This window comes from Papaver somniferum, chromosome 7 (assembly GCF_003573695.1).
Source record: "Papaver somniferum cultivar HN1 chromosome 7, ASM357369v1, whole genome shotgun sequence".
NCBI lineage: Eukaryota > Viridiplantae > Streptophyta > Magnoliopsida > Ranunculales > Papaveraceae > Papaver > Papaver somniferum.
The window spans coordinates 150700781-150719319 of NC_039364.1; the positions used below are offsets into that span (position 1 = coordinate 150700781).

Consider the following 18539-nt stretch of genomic DNA (forward strand, 5'->3'; position numbering starts at 1 on the left):
TTTCTTAATCTACATGAAAAATTTTATAACATCAAGTAAAATGGAATGGAGGGAGCATAACCTAAGCGGTTGGTTTCGGCTCGGATCAGTTCGGTCCCGATTTTCTCAGTTTCCGCGGGTTTTCCAGGTCCCGGCCGGAGTGCAGCTTCATAATGCAACCCCATGCTTTCCTCAAAGACATGAGATTTTTCCAGGGAGCGCGGTATGTTTCTCTTGGCGAGTTAATGCCCCAAAGAAGATGCACGCGTGTCAACTATTGAATGGTTAGATATTCAATTTTTATTTTTTACTATTCGGGTATTTTTAAATTGCCGGGAAGACAAATCCTGCTGAAACAAAACAAAACAACACGAGAGGTTTTTTTTCTCCCGAAAAGCCAAGAAACCCTAGTTTTATTTCATTCTGAACCTAGAACCCATAAATCTCAGAAATAAGAGTGGGAGAGAGAGAGGGACTACTCTGATTCATCAAAAAGGGTAAATAATTCGATTAGGGTTTTAAAGATTTGGGGATATTTTATCTTCTAATGGAGAGTACTCGTAAAGAAGTTCGTAGTGAAAGCGATGATGAAGATTACGCATCTGAAGATGAAGGAACTGAAGATTATAGAAGAGGTGGTTACCATACTGTTCAAATCGGTGATACTTTTAAATCTGGTCGTTATGTGATTCAAAGTAAACTCGGTTGGGGTCATTTCTCTACTGTTTGGCTTGCTTGGGATACTCTAAACTCTGTATGTGAACCCTTAATCTCTAAACCCTACTTCTTGTTTTTTTTTTCTTTCTTAAAGTTTATTATTTCAATTTCTTATGTGTTGCCATGAATTACAGAGATATGTAGCTTTGAAAGTTCAAAAAAGTGCTCAGCATTATACGGAAGCAGCAATGGATGAGATAAAAATACTTAAACAGATAGCAGAAGGTGACCCAGATGATAAGAATTGTGTTGTTAAACTTTTGGATAATTTTAAGCATTCTGGGCCAAATGGGCAACATGTTTGTATGGTTTTTGAGTATCTGGGTGATAATCTGTTGACATTGATTAAGTATAGTGATTATAAGGGATTGCCACTTCATATGGTTAAAGAAATTTGTTATCATATATTGATGGGTTTAGATTATTTGCACAGACAATTGTCAATTATACATACTGATCTTAAGCCAGAAAATGTATTGTTGTTATCCACAATTGACCCATCTAAGGATCCTGTAAAATCGGGTACTCCTCTTGTTGTTGCAAACAGTACTAAGGATAAATCGGTGGTTCATCCTGTGGTATTGAAGGAAAGTAAGAGTTCGAATGGGGATTTGACGAAGAATCAGAAGAAGAAAATGCGGAAAAAAGCTAAACGGGTAGCTAATGGTGGTACAGGGAACGATATAGTAGAAGAAATTGAACAGGACACGAGAACTGCTAATGGGGTGGATATGGATACTCCCGCTGATGAAATCTTGAATGAACATGGCAGTGAGGATCGTGGCCATGTTAGTTTGTCTAATGGTGAGGAGGTGAAAGATGGCCTAGAGAACAAGAAGGGACGTAGGAGAGGGAGTCGCTCAATGAGGCAAAAGTTGTTGCAATCGGCTAATGTGAAATGCAAGTTGGTTGACTTTGGGAACGCTTGTTGGACTTACAAGCAATTTACAAGTGATATTCAAACAAGACAGTATAGGTGTCCTGAGGTTCTTCTTGGATCTAAATACTCCACACCAGCAGATTTATGGTCCTTCGCGTGCATTTGTTTTGAGCTAGCAACTGGGGATGTTCTCTTTGATCCTCACAGCGGGGACAACTTCGACAGGGATGAGGTATGCATATTTTGTTACTGAACATATATCACATTGGTCACTGTGTTTTTTGAACTTCTGTAGCAACCGAGGTGGATATTAGGGGCAATTTATTTGTGTAGGATGAATTTCTTGCTTTGCTTTGCTCTATTACCTTTTGAGAGCTTTTATATTGATTGCGGGTAACGTTTGCTCATTTAATCTATATTGTTGTTTTCAAGGGTTTGTACCATAGTAGTTATGCAAATCTATGACTATTATAATTTTGCCATTTAGCCAGTGCGTATATATCATACATGATTAAAATGGCATACATGTGAACTTTCACGTCTTTCCTCATGTCCTGAGGGTGTAATAGTATAATTCTGTAACTGTAGAAAGCTGTGCATTTTGGGTCTGATAAAATCCTTTTCTAATGCCCAAAGATATGTTTGTCTGTTTATTCTTCAGCCCACAACATTTTTTATGTCAACATTTATTAGGATTTTGGGTGTTCGGATACCATATATGAGTGACTTTTCGGCTTAATTAAGTTGAAAAGTCGAAAAGTTAGTTTGGAAACCAAATTTTAGAATGGCTTATAGAAGCAAAAAGGTATATCTTTTGTGAAGCAAAAAACATTTTCTTCTGACTCCTGCTTCTGGTTGCCAAACAGGCTCTAAGCTTCTCAGAACAGATTACAAATATTTGGCTATTTGAGGTCGGGAATAGTAAAATGTCTTATTTTTCCAATTCTCTATTTCCACCTATCTTCTTGGTCAAACTACTAGTGCTCTGAGTTCTTGAAATTGTATGATGACTAATCTATTCCCAGATAATGTGTTGTAGTCCATCTGAAGGCCCTAATTTCATTGGGAACTGTATAACTGGTTAGATTGCAATGTGGGTATTTTCCATAGTATTGGTTCTTGGATTTTCAAATGTCAAATGCCTTGTCCTTTATGATCATCAATTGCATGTCCGACCATTGTGGAGGGATCATCACTATGAGGGACATGTCAAGAGTCAAATTCAATAAGCCTACAGGAAGCAGATATATTTAAGTTCAGTGAAATGTTTTCACGGGATTTTGCCAGTAATTGCTATCTTTTGATTTTGTTGAAGGAAACATGACAAGCTGTAACACTATTCTTTTGTCATTATCTTTTAACAGGATCACTTGGCGCTGATGATGGAGCTGCTCGGAATGATGCCACGCAAGGTAAGCATGTTATCCACTATGTCCAGTAGTTTTGCGGGTTTTACCTTCTATTCTTTTGATTCATATTTGCTTAACAAAATATCTCTTTTAGATTGCTTTAGGTGGTCGGTATTCACGGGACTTTTTCAACAGACATGGAGACCTAAGACACATCCGTCGATTACGTTTCTGGCCCCTACACAAAGTTCTTGCTGAGAAATATGAATTTAGCGAGCAAGATGCAAAAGATATGGCTGACTTCCTTGCCCCCATACTAGATTTTGTCCCTGAGAAGCGGCCAACTGCAGCTCAATTGCTTCTTCATCCATGGATCTCAGCCCCTCGAGTTTCTGAACCTCCTATTCCTGCAATTGAAACCGAGTCGGAAAGTGTAGGTGTAGGTAATTCTGAGAAGGCAGAGAAGGATGATAGGGAGGCAATGGAGGTGGGAATGGGAAACATTGTCATTGATGGGGACCGTAATTTGGTTAAAGATCCCCCACCTAGTATTAAAAACCTTCCAAAGGATGGTGCTATTAGTTCATCTTGATAATTCTAGAACACTTTTTGTACTGCAACCTTGTCCCCTCCACGCGTGGCATTATTTTCAGCGGCTTGCTTTTAGTGAGGAATGATCGCTTCCCCTTTAATTTCCGTGGCTGGGTGAGTGTGACCTAGGAATTGATATGTGCAACTTTGGGGTAGTGTGGTTCAGAACAATGAAGTTTTCATGCTTGTGGAAAAGGTTTTCCCTGCCACTCTCTTACTTCCATTTAGTAGACACTTCAAGATCAGTCTTAGTTGTGGCACTACCAATTTTTGTATCTATGAAGAGCTTCATGTTTACACATTTCATGAAAATGGATTAACATTAAATTCCTTGATTTTTATCTCCCCGATTTATTATCTTCCATGGTTTCTGCAGTTCGTAGAATACGTGTTCCTATTAATCTCGTTGTTTTTCTTGTCTTCGCACCGTGTACCTTTAATTAGATGTGATTGACTGCAGGTGTTATTAACTCACATTTTCCTTGATTTCTAGCTTTGTTTGCAACGCTTTCTTAGTTTCTGTTGAAGAATCTGGTCCAGAAGTTTGTTGCACCGTCTGATGCTGTGTGTTTAACAGTAAAGATCTGTTTGAATGAATTAGTAAATTTGCCTGCATCAGCAATTTTGAATTGGCCTTGCATTAATCACATGAAGATCAGATAAATACAGATAACAGCCTTTCCAGAAGAATGATGGTTAAATTGTCAGTGTCAGAAGATCAACCAAACTAACAGTCTTTTCCACCTTATCTCTGTGCAAGTCATGGGTCTGAAGATTAGCCAAGAACCAATGCAGAATCTGCAGATAAATCACATCATCAGTTAGTGGGTTTATGCCAATTATGGTGTCAAAAATGAATTTGTATTTATATCTGGGAATAAAGGGGCTTCTTGGACAATCAAGAGGCGCCAAACAAACATTTACAGGACATGAAAACTTACAGAACCCTTCGCAAACCTTTAATCTAAAACAAAAGAATCTAATGCTGTAAAATTACAATGGAGTGATCATCATGGAAATGATGCGTTAACAAGTAGCTAACATATACATTCCAGATCTTTTATTAGCTTCATATATGGAATTGGTTGAGGGTGTTGCCTTGGTCAATCAGCAATTAACCAATATCCCCTTTGTAAACTGTCATATCTACTAGTTCCTTCATTGCTGGCATTTTTAATGCATCGTTTAACTGCAAAACGCGAGAAATCCCATGTATTCATGATTATGAATCATAGAGAGGCTCTTCTCAATGCCAACCACCCCTGCAAAAATGACAACTATACCTTAGAAGCATAAACCACAACATAACAATTGTATGGAGAGAGTGAACTTGTTGTGATGATTACCCATTGTTAAAGCGCTCGCGAAGATGACAGCTGAAAGAATGAAGACTATGACTGAAGCTCTTTTTAACACCAGCACTAATTTTCTTACGAAAAATTGGCCCCAAAATCCAGCCGCTACTGATACTGCAATGAGAAACAAGGCTGCAGTATGGAAGTTATAGGTATCAGTACTGAGATAAGCAAAGAAACCGCTGATGTAAAAGTATAAGATGGATGCTAAACGTACCGTATGGGATGGGAAATCTGCCCAAGAAGTAAAACTCGATTACAGACAGGGATGAAGAAAACATCATAACAAACGTCGCCGTCGCACTAGCAACCTACGAGTCAATGAAAATATGAAATCATAAACATCTATTACTTGTTCACTCAATCTATTAATTCTGTCTTGAGAAATACCACATACAAATTCTTGAAGAGAGACATTATGTTGCTAACACAACAAGATCACAAAGTTGGATCCTTCACTTGTAAGCGTTTTTAGTATAGCACGATTTGTTCCCCTAGGGATCCCTAAAAGAACTTTGGCATTTCAGTTTACACACAAGGCAATTTGTACCCACCTACATCTTTGGGCTAACCGCAATAAAAGGAATTCATTTGATGACCTATAAGACATGTTCAGCCTTTCACGTTTATGGCTAGTGATGAGAATATGCTGCAATAAGTTACCTGTGGAATGACACCAAGTTCAAGAAGGAGAGGACCCAGAATGAAGCCCCCACCAGAGCCTAAGAGACCACCAACTGTACCTCCTAAGAGACCAGCAAAGGCACAAAATGCAAGTTGCAGTGCACTCCATTGTATCGTCGCTTCACAAACAGATTCCATGTTCCCATTCATTCTTCTTTCCTTGCTCTCTTTATACAGTTTCACTGCTTCAAAACCATATACAACCAATGCCACAGGAATCTGAAGGAAAACGTAAAACATAAAAAGAAAATTTTACCAATCCACCAACAACAAGATTTAATCAATTAGAAACTCTGATCGAAGGAAACAACCGTTGTCTTTTTTACCTGCATGAAGTTAAGTACCCAGTACCATAAACTGCAGTCCTTTGTGAAATTCTGCCAACAAAAACAAAATGGAGCAGAGATACTGAGTTTATAGCCTAAGTGGAGCTATATTGCACAAGCTTCATACAGTAGAATTCAAGCTTGACTTGTTTTTTCTTAGCAAGTCAAATGTGTGACTAGCCAATTTACAGCATCAGTTGAATCAAGATAAAGAGAACAAACAAAAATCGATCGAAACTAAAGCTCACCTTGATGACTTGAAGAAGTAAAAAAGAAATCCAAACAATCATTAACACTAAAATTCCTTTCCATCTCAAGTTGGATTTTAGTATTTCCTGCAAGTTCATTTCAAATACATGTATAAGTACAAGAATTACAAAATCGAAGACTTAGGCTAGTTTCATTGGAACGTACTAATCCAGATTTCTCTTCTTGAGGAACTAGCAAATCATAGTCTGCATCAATATGAACTGCAACCAATGAACAACCAGACATATTAACAAATGTCAAACAAACCCCGTTTTTCCGACAAACTGAGGTTTAAATTTTCATAACAAAACAGCACAACAGGGTTATTAAGATTTCTTACCGGAGTTGGTTTGTGCTTCTTGTTGTTTCACATATTCTTGCTGATAAAGAAGAAGACAGTAAAAACACACAAAGTTAGTAAAGAAACTACTTTTTTGACACCAAGAATTCAACCATTTTGCAAGTGCCTGAAAAGGATTTAAGTACATTTAAGATTGTCTCTTGCTTCCACATCTCGATTCCTTTGACGAACGATCTCGACGATGTCCCTATTTAAGATCAATAAAAACATTATTACTACGGATGTGTGGGTTACAGAATTTGATAAAAAAGAAAGCCAAAATCATTCAAGTAAGAAATTCATAATTACCCACAAAAAGAATGATAATAAGAATGGTGATTAACCAGAATGGGAAAACAACACTGAGTGCAACACCAAACGTAATGCCTAACATTAACATTGGTTGAAAGAGCAAAGCAAGATCATAATCAATAATTGGTACTTCTTTTGTTGGATGTGGCACTCTTAGATTATACCAAACTGACGATGTTGATGCACCCATTATCATACCTGCAACATATATTATACACCATCAATCAATATAATAGAGAAAACTCATATCCCATTTAGTCCTGTTTTTTGATATTTGTATTTTGGACTGAAAAAACAAAGAGACGGAGATAGGAGTTGGGAGTGTGTACACTTGGAAAGTGCAGCAGCAGATTTGGTGTCAAAACCAACAACCAAATTAAGCATAGGAACAAAGATCCCACCACCACCAACACCACCAACGGTGCCAAAAGCAGAACCAAAGAATCCAATAACAGTAGCCAATATGACCCTCCAATTAAATGCTAATTTCTGCAGTAGACATCAACAAAAAAAATTAATCTTCATTTTAGGATTGCACAGGTTAAGCAAATGAAATATAAATAGAGAAAGATATAAGAGACATACAGGCCAAACTCTATCACTAGTTCCCAGACCATTACTCAAACTCAATCCATCATTAGAATTATGATTTGAGGAGAGATTGCTATTTGGATTCGTGATGAAGAACGTTGCAAGAATAGCTACTGAAAACCCAGAGATTAGATACAAGATAAAACCTCTTGTTGCCATTTCTATCTCTCTGAGTCCCCCTCTCTTCTCTTCTCTTCTCTTCTCTTTTTAGAGTCTAGTTTGTTGCAAGAATGGTGGCTACAACAGAAATTAATTATTACATGTATATATATATATATATGGGAATGCTTTAACCAATGGAGATTATGACAGGGCAATATTAAATTGTTTTTGATCGGCTGATTACAAGACAATACTAAGAAAGGAGTAATTGAGTATCTCTGTATGGTAGAAATTAATAGGCGTTTGCAAGAGTGATAAGACATGTTGTGCAACATGGGATGGGATTGCATTAAGTATATTACCATAAACAGGGTGGAGGAATATTCAAACTTTTAATTACTCGTAACATTCAAGAGACGTTTCTTTACTGACCAGTCCAGCAATTAATCAAGCACAGTCAAAGAAATTAAGGAAATAATTTGAAAATAAAAAACCGATCGGAAAATATAAGTGGATTTTCCTAGACCACCGGAAGTCATCCTCATGCCAAATGGGGTTAGAGCGTTAAAATGTGCACGGTTCAATATGAATGCAGGCTTATGATATTGAAGTCTTCAACTGCTACACCTTTCCGGAAGTCATCCCCATCAAATATTAATGTTACTATTACTCATCAAAAGAACAGTATGCATGAGTTAAACGAGATGAACGCAATTAGGCATTGTTGTAAATGGAGGCTTTTTTCCGGATAACTGTTAGACGCTGTCAATAACTCGTGGCAAATAGCCTGCTCTGATACCATGGCTCTGACACCATGTTAGGAATCCTCGGACCTAACTAACCTCGAAAACCGGCTTGCAAGGTTAGGATTGCCCAAGACTTATTAAGCGCGAGACCTAGGATGCCCTAGGCGATGTGGAACTATTTAACACCCCCCTCAACGACTAGGGCTACACAGACGGAGTGGCACAGAAGCCACTGACGCACACTGGCAAGGATACAGAGTGGTACGGAAACCACGGTTGCACACTGGCGGGAATACAGAATGGTATGGTACGGAAACCACGGACACACGGGTAGCGTTGAGAAGGGTCTGGCTCTGATAACATGTCAGAATACGGGCATCCAACTCAAAACCAATTGGCAATGAGTGGAGAGGCCCCGACGATTATAAACCGCAGGTTCTTAGATGCTCAGACAATGTGGAACTAATAATCTCAACACACCCCCTCACGTGTAGCCTCGTTGGGTCTAACACGTGGACAACAATTAAATCAGGTGACGCGGAGTAAAGGCGCGATCAATGACTCGTTGCAAATAGCCTGCTCTGATACCATGTTAGAATACAGACATCCAACTCAAAGCCAATTGGTTTTGAGTTGGATGCCCATATTCTAACAAGAACTTGCCCCACGTGTAGTGACCTCGCTTGAAGCGTAAATGTAACACACAAATAGCGTGTCGAATGAGTAGGTGGGAAATAAACATTGAAAGATACTCATATTTTCATGGAAATAAATCAGAAACTGTCAAAATCATGTTTACATAAGATGATAAGCGTGTTCAATTTTCAGAGCAAACCCTTGGACATTTTTGTATAACTCAATCAGAACAGTCTACCTCATGTGTACATAAGCATGCTCATACTAAATTACGAATAATTGTACTTGGTTACGCACGCACTCAATCAGATTCCTTCTCTAACTTCCAAGTCAGACATTTACAAGTAATGCGCAATCTTTTTTTATGATAAACCTTCATGTAAAGAGAGGCCTGCTCCTACAATGACCAGGTACCTGGTTTTTGGCTTGACCATATTCTCTGTCCCGAGCCTCTGGGCACATTCAATTCCGCCACATCGTGTTCATCGAGGCGTGGTAAGGGTTACATCCTGGATGCACGGGCATTACATCTTAGAGTGAAACCATGTTGATTAATCAATCAAAAACTCTTAATGAACCGCACAAATAAACTAAGCCAAAACGGCTACTCACATAATTTTCCATTGGTCCCACCAATAATGATCCGCCTGCTGTCGATTAAAACTGTGAGAGCTTTTTATGACGTAGTTTTTGCGTGGTTTTGTATCTCGGTCTGTTAAGAACTGCTGTTAATCAATTTCTAAATAGAGGTAAGTTGGAAAATATTATCTTCTCTACTTTCTGCCGTATTTGTACAACTTTTAGATTGTGAGGCCATCAACTATATGCGTACCACTTAAACCAGGTAACCACCAAAGTCTACCAAATCTTACATTCCTTATTAAAACCATGGAGACTGTTTGGTATGAAATCTTGAATATAGCACTAGTAAGTCGCAATAATTGCACATTCCTTACTGTATATTAATCAAACCTAAACAATTCATCGGGCAACACTAGAACTTAGTTTGATCCAAACACGTTAGAACACGTCTTTCTTTTTTTCTTCTTTATTTACTTGGAAGCTGAATCACATGGTACACTATCACGAAAATTTCTTCAACAAAAATAAATTGCATGTGAAAAGAGATTGCAGTTGACTTCTGATTTGAGAGAGATACACCTGGAAAATTCTGTCCTAGCTTTTAATACAATTTTATTTCTGAATATTCTTATATTGTTCAAAGTCCAAACTTCAGAGATTCTGCAATAGTGGTAATTAACAAATTGAGAATTGAGGTTGGCATATCAATTATCCATGAAGCACCAATAATGTGATATGGATTGAAGTGACTCTATAGTTTCTCGGCTACACTAAGATTACGTAATACTCCCTCCGTCCTAAATTAAGAATCCGCTTTGACTTTGTGAATATATTAAGGAAATTCTATAAAATGTCATGACTAGCCTTTAACTAGTCCATTTAGTATTAGGTTATTATCAAAATTAGTGTTAAAAGTTCTAAGAATAAATAGAAGTATTCGGAATTTTGTAACTACCCATAAAATGATTTTATTTAAAAAAGGAATGGCAATTAATATAAAAAAATTAAATGCATTTTCTCCTTATATATGGTGATGATATTTATGATTTTGAATTAAGTTTATATCAAAATGATTTTATTTGATAGTTTAAGGGAAAATTATGTCTATAAACAGAACAGACAGATAAAATGGACAGACCAAAGTAGAAATTAGGACAGATAAAAATGGACAGAGGGAGTATTATATTTGTTAAATACAATATTTGTTCATTATTAAGATCCAACAAAAGAAAAACAGTTTCAGGCTCTCAAAATTCTCAAAATAGTTAATCTTCTCGTGTATGAAAAATTCTCATGCGTTACTTGACAAATTAGCTGCTTACTCCACCGTTTTAGTTTAAAATGACAAAATTGAAATCGAAAATGTTGGCAGCGTGAAAACCATCTTTCGGCACCTGTTTAAATCCTAATTAGGTCCAGTTGAACCAATCAAACAAATACCGCTGTAGTAGATATATAAGGCACTTTCTTTCAACCAGCAACTATGCTTCAACTTGGTAGTACTTTAGCTTACAGAGAAAAATAAAATAAAATAACCCAAAAGAGATCTTTGTTTTACACTAATTGATCATAAGTTAAAATGATAAAAGTACAACACAAAACGGGGTCAATTCTGAGGGAAATCTTTTCTGGTAATGGAAGTTCTTAAATTATTAGGACACAGCTGCCTTTTTACGGGCAAATCGTGCCAAGGCTTTAGGGAGCTGAACTTCTTCAGTTACTCTCAGTTTCTTTCTAGATTCTTCCTCCTTCATTTGCTGATCCAAGTAAGGTCTTTTAGCTTTCATTATACTTTCCTGCTTCTTGCTTTCTATCTTACTTGGCTTGCTCCTTCCCTTTGTTTTCTTCTTTCGTGGAGCAAGTTTGACAGCAACAACAGCGTCTTCTTTTTCAGCCTCTAGCTCCTTTTGAGATGGTTGTTCTTTCTTCCTTGCTGGCTTCAATGTTCCTATCTTTGTGGGGTTCAACATGACTGTTTCAGGGGGTAGTTTGTCGAGAAGAGCTTTAATCTCCTTCTCCCTTCTCTGTTTTTTAGTTTCAAACGGATTTGCTACGAATGTATCGAAGTTAGCTTCTCCAGATCCAGGAACTAAAATAGTGGAAATACCCATGGTGTGTCCAAGGCATAGAACATCCTCATAGGGCTGGAACTTCGCTTCTCCCACCTGATACCCTTTAGCTATATCATGAGTCATGTAACGTCCATAATATTGGTCCCCATTATCCTTCCAAATTTGCACACGAGATCCGTTTCCAATAGCAAGCAAACCATTCTGACTGAAGTCCAAGGTATTAGCATGATGAAAGTAAGTCTTTAGAACTTCGAACTTTCTCAAATCCCAAAGCTTAATTTTACCATCCAACGCTGCTGTAGCCATTAGGTTACCTCCAGGGTGGTGCGCAATGGCAGAGATGTGCCCGTTATGGCACTGCATTTTGACCAGAGGAACGGCACTGGTGGGCTTCCACATAGTGACTTTACCACACGAGTGACCCAACCCCACAACAGCATTGAATGGATTCACCTGCATTACATCACAGCGGCCAAGACCTGTTCGAAAGTTTGAAACCATAAACCCCGTAGTGACATCTTGGTATCGAAGTTGTCCAAATTTGTTTACTGTTGCCAAGAGGAAATGATTTCTCAGAAACTGAAGCTTCTGCACTGCCCCATGTTCCTGAACATCGATTCAAAGTCCAAATATTAATAATCAACAGCTATGAGAGCAATCCATTGAGGTATGCAAAAGAGAAAGAGTGAATAATAATAGGAGCATGATAATGCAAACCTTAAGACAGTGGAGTTCTATGCCATGATTATTGTAAATATATGTGTACCTGTCACAGAAAGAGTACTTCGTGAAACATTGCTCAAAGATGAAGAAGCTATTCATGAGAAGCGGGAAAAATTCTATAAATTTCAGATCATAACCTGAGTAGTTTTAACGAGATTTACAATTGAGACTATATTAATTAATTGGAAAAAAAACAGACATTTAAATAAACTTTGAGTGCTTTTAAACAGGTTCCTTTCAACGCGTATGTAATTGAAAGATAAGAAAAAAAAGCTTTACTTTTTCTGTGCTGCAGCGAAATATAGCTCATTGTGGAAGAACGCAACATCACGTACAGTTTCCCTGACCTAAATCAATCAACTCAAACGTTATTGTAGGAACAAAAAATAAAATTTCAACTTCTTTGGGATCTTGTCAATGTTATAACAGGTTAGTTTACTAAAGAACTAAACAACTAATGCTACCAGACCCTACCTGAAACTCTTTGATCTGTTTTAAAGTTTGTGTGTCTATGATTGCCATGTGACCCTTTCGTCCTGCCATAGCCATATAACGACCATTTGCGGTATAGTCCATTGTGTATGGACCAAGTTCTGCACAGTAAAGAGTATTGCTGTTAAGACTTGGACCATATGCAATAAAAACTAGTGCAAGGAATCAACAAAAGTTTACTTCTTTTTTTTGCTAAATTCAACAAACATTTACTACTGATAATAACACGAGAACAGGGGTCGGATGGATGTTTTGATATAATATACAGTAATGTAAAATATAGGCAAGACCTAGTGGCATGTCAAAAGTAATCCACGATAAAAACATCACAAGAATCACTTCTTGCCTGGTAGATGAGACTTCCAAGAGAACAATCATTTGGTTCACATTGAACCAACCAGTTAATAGTGCAACTATGACAGTTTAATGACATGATTGGTTTTCCACGCATAATAAGAAAACAAAGCCTATCATAAATGTTCAACTGACCGGATAAACAAAAAAACAGGATAGTCATATATAATGATATCAACCTGGTAAGACCAAATCCATTGCCTTCTTTGAGCTTAACATATCTACGCTGCGGACGATATCCTGATTTTTATAATTCCATGTCTTCTCCATCCCTTCAGCCTCCAAATAACCTGTGTTAACTGAATTCAGCCACTGGTGTACATTTTCAGAATGTCAGCCCAAAATATAATTCAATAAAGTTTTATGCCTATTAGACTATTCAAAAGATATTTTTGAGAAAGAAGAATTAGGACCTTCTCAGCCTTTGCGGCAACATTTGCAGATTGGCCAATCAACTCTTCTCTAACGGCAAGTTGACCTCTCAGCTTCTTATCTTTTAAACCCTGAGTTGTCATCAATATAAGAGTACCAAACCTCATTTTTTAGCAGAAGCAATAACAAACAAAAAATGCTCTACAGACAGTGACGGTTGAGATCCCATACATGCATGACCAGTTGGCCACAATGTCCCAAACGAAGTGCATAAAGCACTCGGCAAAAGCTAAATGAAAATAAATGAAATACCATAATCAACATAGGGAGCCATCCTACCTCCAACTTAACACCATCACCTCGTTGATACTTTTTTTGCTTCAACTCAAGCTCATGCTCCAAATCAAGCTCATGCTTCAAATCGAGGTCATCCGTCCTTTTATAAAGGGCGTCTAAGTCATCCATCATCTCCTGCAAATTGGAACCAAATCCCACAACTCTATTAAGTATCTTTCATAATACAACGAAATAATGTAATAAGCTCAACAATTTATCAAGAACACTAACTACAAATTATGCAAAAACAGTATTTCAACTTAATAAACGTATCAAGTTGATTTCAAAAGCAATTAAAAAGCCCAATAATCATAAATTAAACTACCAAACCTTAATAATCATGGTAAGATGTACAATCAGTTAAATATCAGTAAACAGACCTTATCAATGGAGCGAATAACTTGTTGAGGTTTGGTTTCTTCTTCTTCTGATATCGACATCTTTGCCTATAAAAGAGCTTTATTATTAGCATAAAAATCCAGTAATACTAAATCCATTCAAAACCCTAAATATGTCATAAAATTGACAGATTTCTCATGAAATAGGAATCGTGAGAATGACTTACCCAATTGCTTCTTCGTTTATTGAGTGTAAGCTGAAGTTTTAGGGTTTTGGTAGTTAGTCTGTGATGTAATTACGGGAAGCAGAAGAAAAGACTGGAGGATGTAGAGGTTTATTCAGGGGTTAGGGCTTTACGATTTTCTCATTTGTCTCTCCTTATTTATGGAGCTGATGTTTTACGTTTTTGACCTTTATTTTCTCGCTAATTCCACCCCAAACAACTCTTTACATTTCAAGTCAACTACCGTCTGGTACTGCCTCTGCGCTCACAAACCATTCTGCTGTATGATCCAGAAAATCTCATTCACCTTTTCTACATTTTCTTTTAAGCTTGCGCAGCATTATGTATTGGTTGATCAGGATACTAGGTGTTGGGTTCCGTCACAGGTTCACACAACCCAAATGCAACAGTAAATGGCACTATGCTCCACAACACAGTTTAACCAACTCGCACTTAACCAATTTCTTCACTTCTTGGCCAAAACTCTATTCAGCCCATACTAAACAGAGGTTCCATTCACAATATTTTTAAGCTTTCAAATCAATACGCACACTCCGCTTGATGCACAAAATAGTAAGCCAAAAACAAAGGGACAAATGCAAAAAGAACAAGTTTGAATCTTGGCTGAAGCCTTATTATTACTGCACACTTAGGGTTACACAACTCATCTTGTTCCGGATTACCCAATCCCTTCACAAGATCATGCTTATATAGCCTTACAAAAGTTATAAACAAGTAACTGACTAGCATTTACATATTTACTTTACTAATGACAGTTGACCAACTGTGCCAACTTTCCCAACTGCTCCCCTAAAGCCAAACAAGAAATTCCTATCCTCTAAGAAAGCATAAAGCAAACAACTTCCGTGTAACAAACTCGTAATCGTCAAGGCCATGTGCCTGGCACATGTCATCCAGCCTTGTTGCACAATGATTGCATTCACCAGCCAAAGTCCCGCAATCATTTCCTAGCATCATTCTCCCAATGATGCAGGTCTGCTAATGCAAGTCTTGCTTGCATTCCTGCACGCCACATGCATACAATTTACATGCCAAACTCATTTGGCATCTCTTGATGCTAATCTTGCATCATTGGCCGTGTCCAAACCCTGTTTGGCATATGCCTTGTGTTAGGTCATTGCTCGGTCAAACTCGCAAGTGTTGCTATCTCAAGCTTGTTTGTCAAGTTTAGTTGCCAAAACTATAAGTCTTTGTTTCTAGTCTACTTATAGTTAAGTCTCGGACTAGGATAGTAAGTGTAGCTGAGCTCTAGACTCCACGGCGTTCATCATGCAAAGACGAAAAACTACTCAAGGAACTGGTGGAACTTCATCGACAAAAAGGCATGTGGAGACTTGAACTTATCTATCACTCAAAAGTCTATCTACTCTATCTCCTATATTGAGACAAAGTTCGTATTGTGTTAGAGCATAGCTCGGTTGAACCCACCAAGCGTTGGTATGTCAAGTTTGGTTGTCATATTTTTGTGAATCAAAACTCATTTAAAGAGCCGCTTGATTATTTACTAGAGTCAACTTCGTATAGGTTAGCTAGAAAGTTACTAGGATATGAGATTTACAAGTATTACGTGAAGACTTGAAGAATGTGAAGAAGTAAAGAGCTACATCGACAACATCATCCTTTCTCTTGAGGTTAGTAATATTTGACTTGAACTGTTTCATTCCTAACGTATCTTTCAAGTCGTGCATATTGAAAACATAATTGCGAAGCTGCGAATGATTATACTCTAGTTAGACATTGTATTAAGGAATTACAATACAAAGTATAACGTCTATCTTTTGAACTTCGTATATAAGACATCGACATAATCGCATGAATCCTATTGTGATTATGTATAGGTATGGATGAAGATTTCGTATTAGGAAACAATGTTTTACATTCGTTTAAAGGAAATACAATTCATAAACTTATTTTGTGAATCGAAAGGGAAATCACTAATCTTATTGGTATTGTTATTCATTGCAAATCTTTGGATTACTAATATGTGTGTTTAATATAACCGCTCATAACTTGTTTATGTATCTTGGTAAAACTATCCACAATGCCTGACTTTTATATTTGTATGCCTTTTATTAGTGAAACCGATCTTAAGTAATCACAGGAGATGGTATGATCGACATTTTGTAATTAATATGACCAACTCTAGACATTGGGGAACTGATCCTAGTAAGAGGTGCAACCGGTCACAAGTATGTGGAATCGATCCTTGTAAGAGGTACAACAAGTCTTAGTAATTGGTAACCGATCATATGACTTGTGCAACCGATTACAAGTAAATACCATAATTATGTGGTAACTGATCCTAGTACCTAGTGAACCAATTTTTGGAAAGCTAGTGTGATCGATCCTAGTACCCACATGGAGGTAGAACCGAAGCTTTGTGTTTTGGTAGAACCGTGAAACCCATTAATGGTGATTTGGTAGGATAATCAATCACATAGTTCTTGGAAGTCAGATGAACCAATTCTAAACTCGTTTGGAAGTGTGGCAAATCGGTTCCAAGATTGTAAATATGAAAAAGGATTTACAAAGTAAAGATGTCGACATACTTTGAACATGTGCAGTAATTCTTATCTTTTATTGTTCAAAGATATTCCTTAATAACTAAAGGAGAATCCTAGATCGAAATAAATTGAGAATCTTTTAATTAAGTTTTCTAGTTTTTATGCTTTTAATTTCCAGCAATTAAATGCATATCTTTAGAAAACAAAAATTGGTAATGTGCATTTACTAATTGGAGATTTTCTACTGAGATTTTGGTCAATATTTGGACAGAGCATTTCCAGGAATTATGAAAACCGTTTTTGTCTTTATTACATATCTTTGAGAATATTCGATTTTGGAAATTCCTTGGTGTCCAAACTTCCTTGGTCTATAAATATTGAGCAAAACTACCTAGTTGTGTTATTACTGGTAGAGCCGTCTATTCGGAGAGGAAAGTAACCTAATTAGGAAAAATCTCTTACGATCGCTCGTTTTAAAGACTTCTTTGGGATTGGGAAGCTCTACGAGTACCGTTGGTGGGAAACCAGATAATTGCAGTTTATTATTAGTTTTCGATTGATTTGATTGACTAACGGTTGTTGAACTTTGATTGCAGCTAATTTGTTTATGCTTGAGAATCTTCTCTTCTGATATAAGATTCACTCAAACTAAATCGAAGTATCGACGGGGATCTTTAGACTGTTTGTAGATCTAAAGACGTCTTGTGATAATCCATTGTTAACAGACTTCGTTCTGTGTGTGATTGATCACAAGAGATTCAAGTTGATTGTGTGCAGGTGTTTATTGAAGATCTAAGAAGATTTGAAGACAAAAAAAGATTTCTTATTTGAGTTCATAATCTTTGGTGTGCACAAAACTTGATCGGCTGGGGATCCAACTATAATCGGTTTATCTTTTGATAGATTGAATTGATTAGTTGAGTAGATCGACATCAATACATTTCTTTGTGATTAATAGTATTGATTGCATAGTCTAAACAATTACTTTGGTAGTTTTTGAATAGATTGATCTAAGAACCTGACAAGGATTTTATTGGGATAAACGGAAGAGCCTTTTGTCAAACTCATATCACTTGTTATAAAAGAGTTGTTACCGAACAGATTTGTTGTACCTTTACTGTTTGGAATACAAACCAAAGGAATTTTTCCAAGTGCGTGACTTATTGCAAGTTGGAGGCGCGGGGATACAGACGGAACTAGGTGATCTATAGGTTTAGTTGCTTGGTCTCAACTATACGAAGTTGGTTCAGATTTTGTATAGCGGCTTATTCATGAGAGTATTCAATTCTGGACAAGGTCCCGGGTTTTTTCTGCATTTGCGGTCTCCTTGCTAACAAAATCTTGTTGTATCTTTTACTTTTCTATTTCCGCAATTATAATTGATTTATTATAATTAGAAGTAAAATACACAAACGTTAATTCCTAATTACTTGATAGCAATCCTATAGTGTTTGGTTAAGTCCGAACCTATTATCAAGTAATCATACTTCGTTGTTGTATTGTCTCGATCTTGTATCCATAGTAAATCACGCAAGTTATCTTGTTGTCGTATTGTCTCGATCTCGTATCCATATACGATCATACGAAGTGTGAACCGATTCGTTGTATTGTCTCTACTCAGTCCATAGACAAACTTTCGGAGAAAGGACTTATAAGTGGAAAAG

The 18539-nt window shown here is 37.1% G+C and overlaps 3 protein-coding genes across 3 annotated transcripts; 1 reads left to right on the top strand and 2 right to left on the bottom strand.

The window, feature by feature from the left end:
- Nucleotides 1-332: 332 nt before the first annotated feature.
- Nucleotides 333-3890, top strand: LOC113298741 (SRSF protein kinase 1-like). Its single transcript, XM_026547561.1, has 4 exons — nucleotides 333-733; nucleotides 831-1808; nucleotides 2941-2988; nucleotides 3080-3890. Exons 1-4 carry the CDS (start codon nucleotides 527-529, stop codon nucleotides 3515-3517), a joined length of 1671 nt encoding a protein of 556 aa, XP_026403346.1. The 5' UTR covers nucleotides 333-526; the 3' UTR covers nucleotides 3518-3890.
- A 468-nt stretch (nucleotides 3891-4358) lies between these two features.
- Nucleotides 4359-7599, bottom strand: LOC113298742 (sulfite exporter TauE/SafE family protein 4-like). The gene is made up of 12 exons (XM_026547562.1): nucleotides 7368-7599; nucleotides 7112-7271; nucleotides 6780-6980; nucleotides 6617-6678; nucleotides 6471-6510; nucleotides 6296-6351; nucleotides 6130-6216; nucleotides 5882-5932; nucleotides 5535-5774; nucleotides 5089-5182; nucleotides 4863-5003; nucleotides 4359-4778 (listed from the first exon to the last, which is right to left on the bottom strand). The coding sequence occupies exons 1-12, from the start codon at nucleotides 7530-7532 to the stop codon at nucleotides 4702-4704; spliced, it is 1374 nt and encodes a 457-aa protein (XP_026403347.1). The 5' UTR covers nucleotides 7533-7599; the 3' UTR covers nucleotides 4359-4701.
- Nucleotides 7600-10882: 3283 nt separating this feature from the next.
- Nucleotides 10883-14477, bottom strand: LOC113298743 (probable U3 small nucleolar RNA-associated protein 7). The gene is made up of 9 exons (XM_026547563.1): nucleotides 14354-14477; nucleotides 14169-14234; nucleotides 13792-13923; nucleotides 13494-13583; nucleotides 13260-13392; nucleotides 12709-12827; nucleotides 12514-12581; nucleotides 12229-12277; nucleotides 10883-12117 (listed from the first exon to the last, which is right to left on the bottom strand). The coding sequence occupies exons 2-9, from the start codon at nucleotides 14226-14228 to the stop codon at nucleotides 11092-11094; spliced, it is 1677 nt and encodes a 558-aa protein (XP_026403348.1). The 5' UTR covers nucleotides 14229-14234; nucleotides 14354-14477; the 3' UTR covers nucleotides 10883-11091.
- Between the last annotated feature and the right edge of the window lie 4062 nt (nucleotides 14478-18539).

Bases quoted from the DNA above. Each gene is read 5' to 3' on its own strand.
- LOC113298741 (XM_026547561.1), top strand. From the start codon at position 527: ATGGAGAGTACTCGTAAAGAAGTTCGTAGTGAAAGCGATGATGAAGAT. The intron at 734-830 runs GTATGTGAACCC...CATGAATTACAG, and splicing joins CTTGGGATACTCTAAACTCT to AGATATGTAGCTTTGAAAGT. The intron at 1,809-2,940 runs GTATGCATATTT...ATCTTTTAACAG, and splicing joins ACAACTTCGACAGGGATGAG to GATCACTTGGCGCTGATGAT.
- LOC113298743 (XM_026547563.1), bottom strand. From the start codon at position 14,228: ATGTCGATATCAGAAGAAGAAGAAACCAAACCTCAACAAGTTATTCGC. The intron at 13,924-14,168 runs GTCTGTTTACTG...TCCAATTTGCAG, and splicing joins TTATTCGCTCCATTGATAAG to GAGATGATGGATGACTTAGA. The intron at 13,584-13,791 runs GTAGGATGGCTC...ATGACAACTCAG, and splicing joins GTGATGGTGTTAAGTTGGAG to GGTTTAAAAGATAAGAAGCT.
- LOC113298742 (XM_026547562.1), bottom strand. From the start codon at position 7,532: ATGGCAACAAGAGGTTTTATCTTGTATCTAATCTCTGGGTTTTCAGTA. The intron at 5,933-6,129 runs GTGAGCTTTAGT...TTTTGTTGGCAG, and splicing joins TACTTCTTCAAGTCATCAAG to AATTTCACAAAGGACTGCAG. The intron at 5,183-5,534 runs GTAACTTATTGC...ATTGACTCGTAG, and splicing joins AACTTGGTGTCATTCCACAG to GTTGCTAGTGCGACGGCGAC.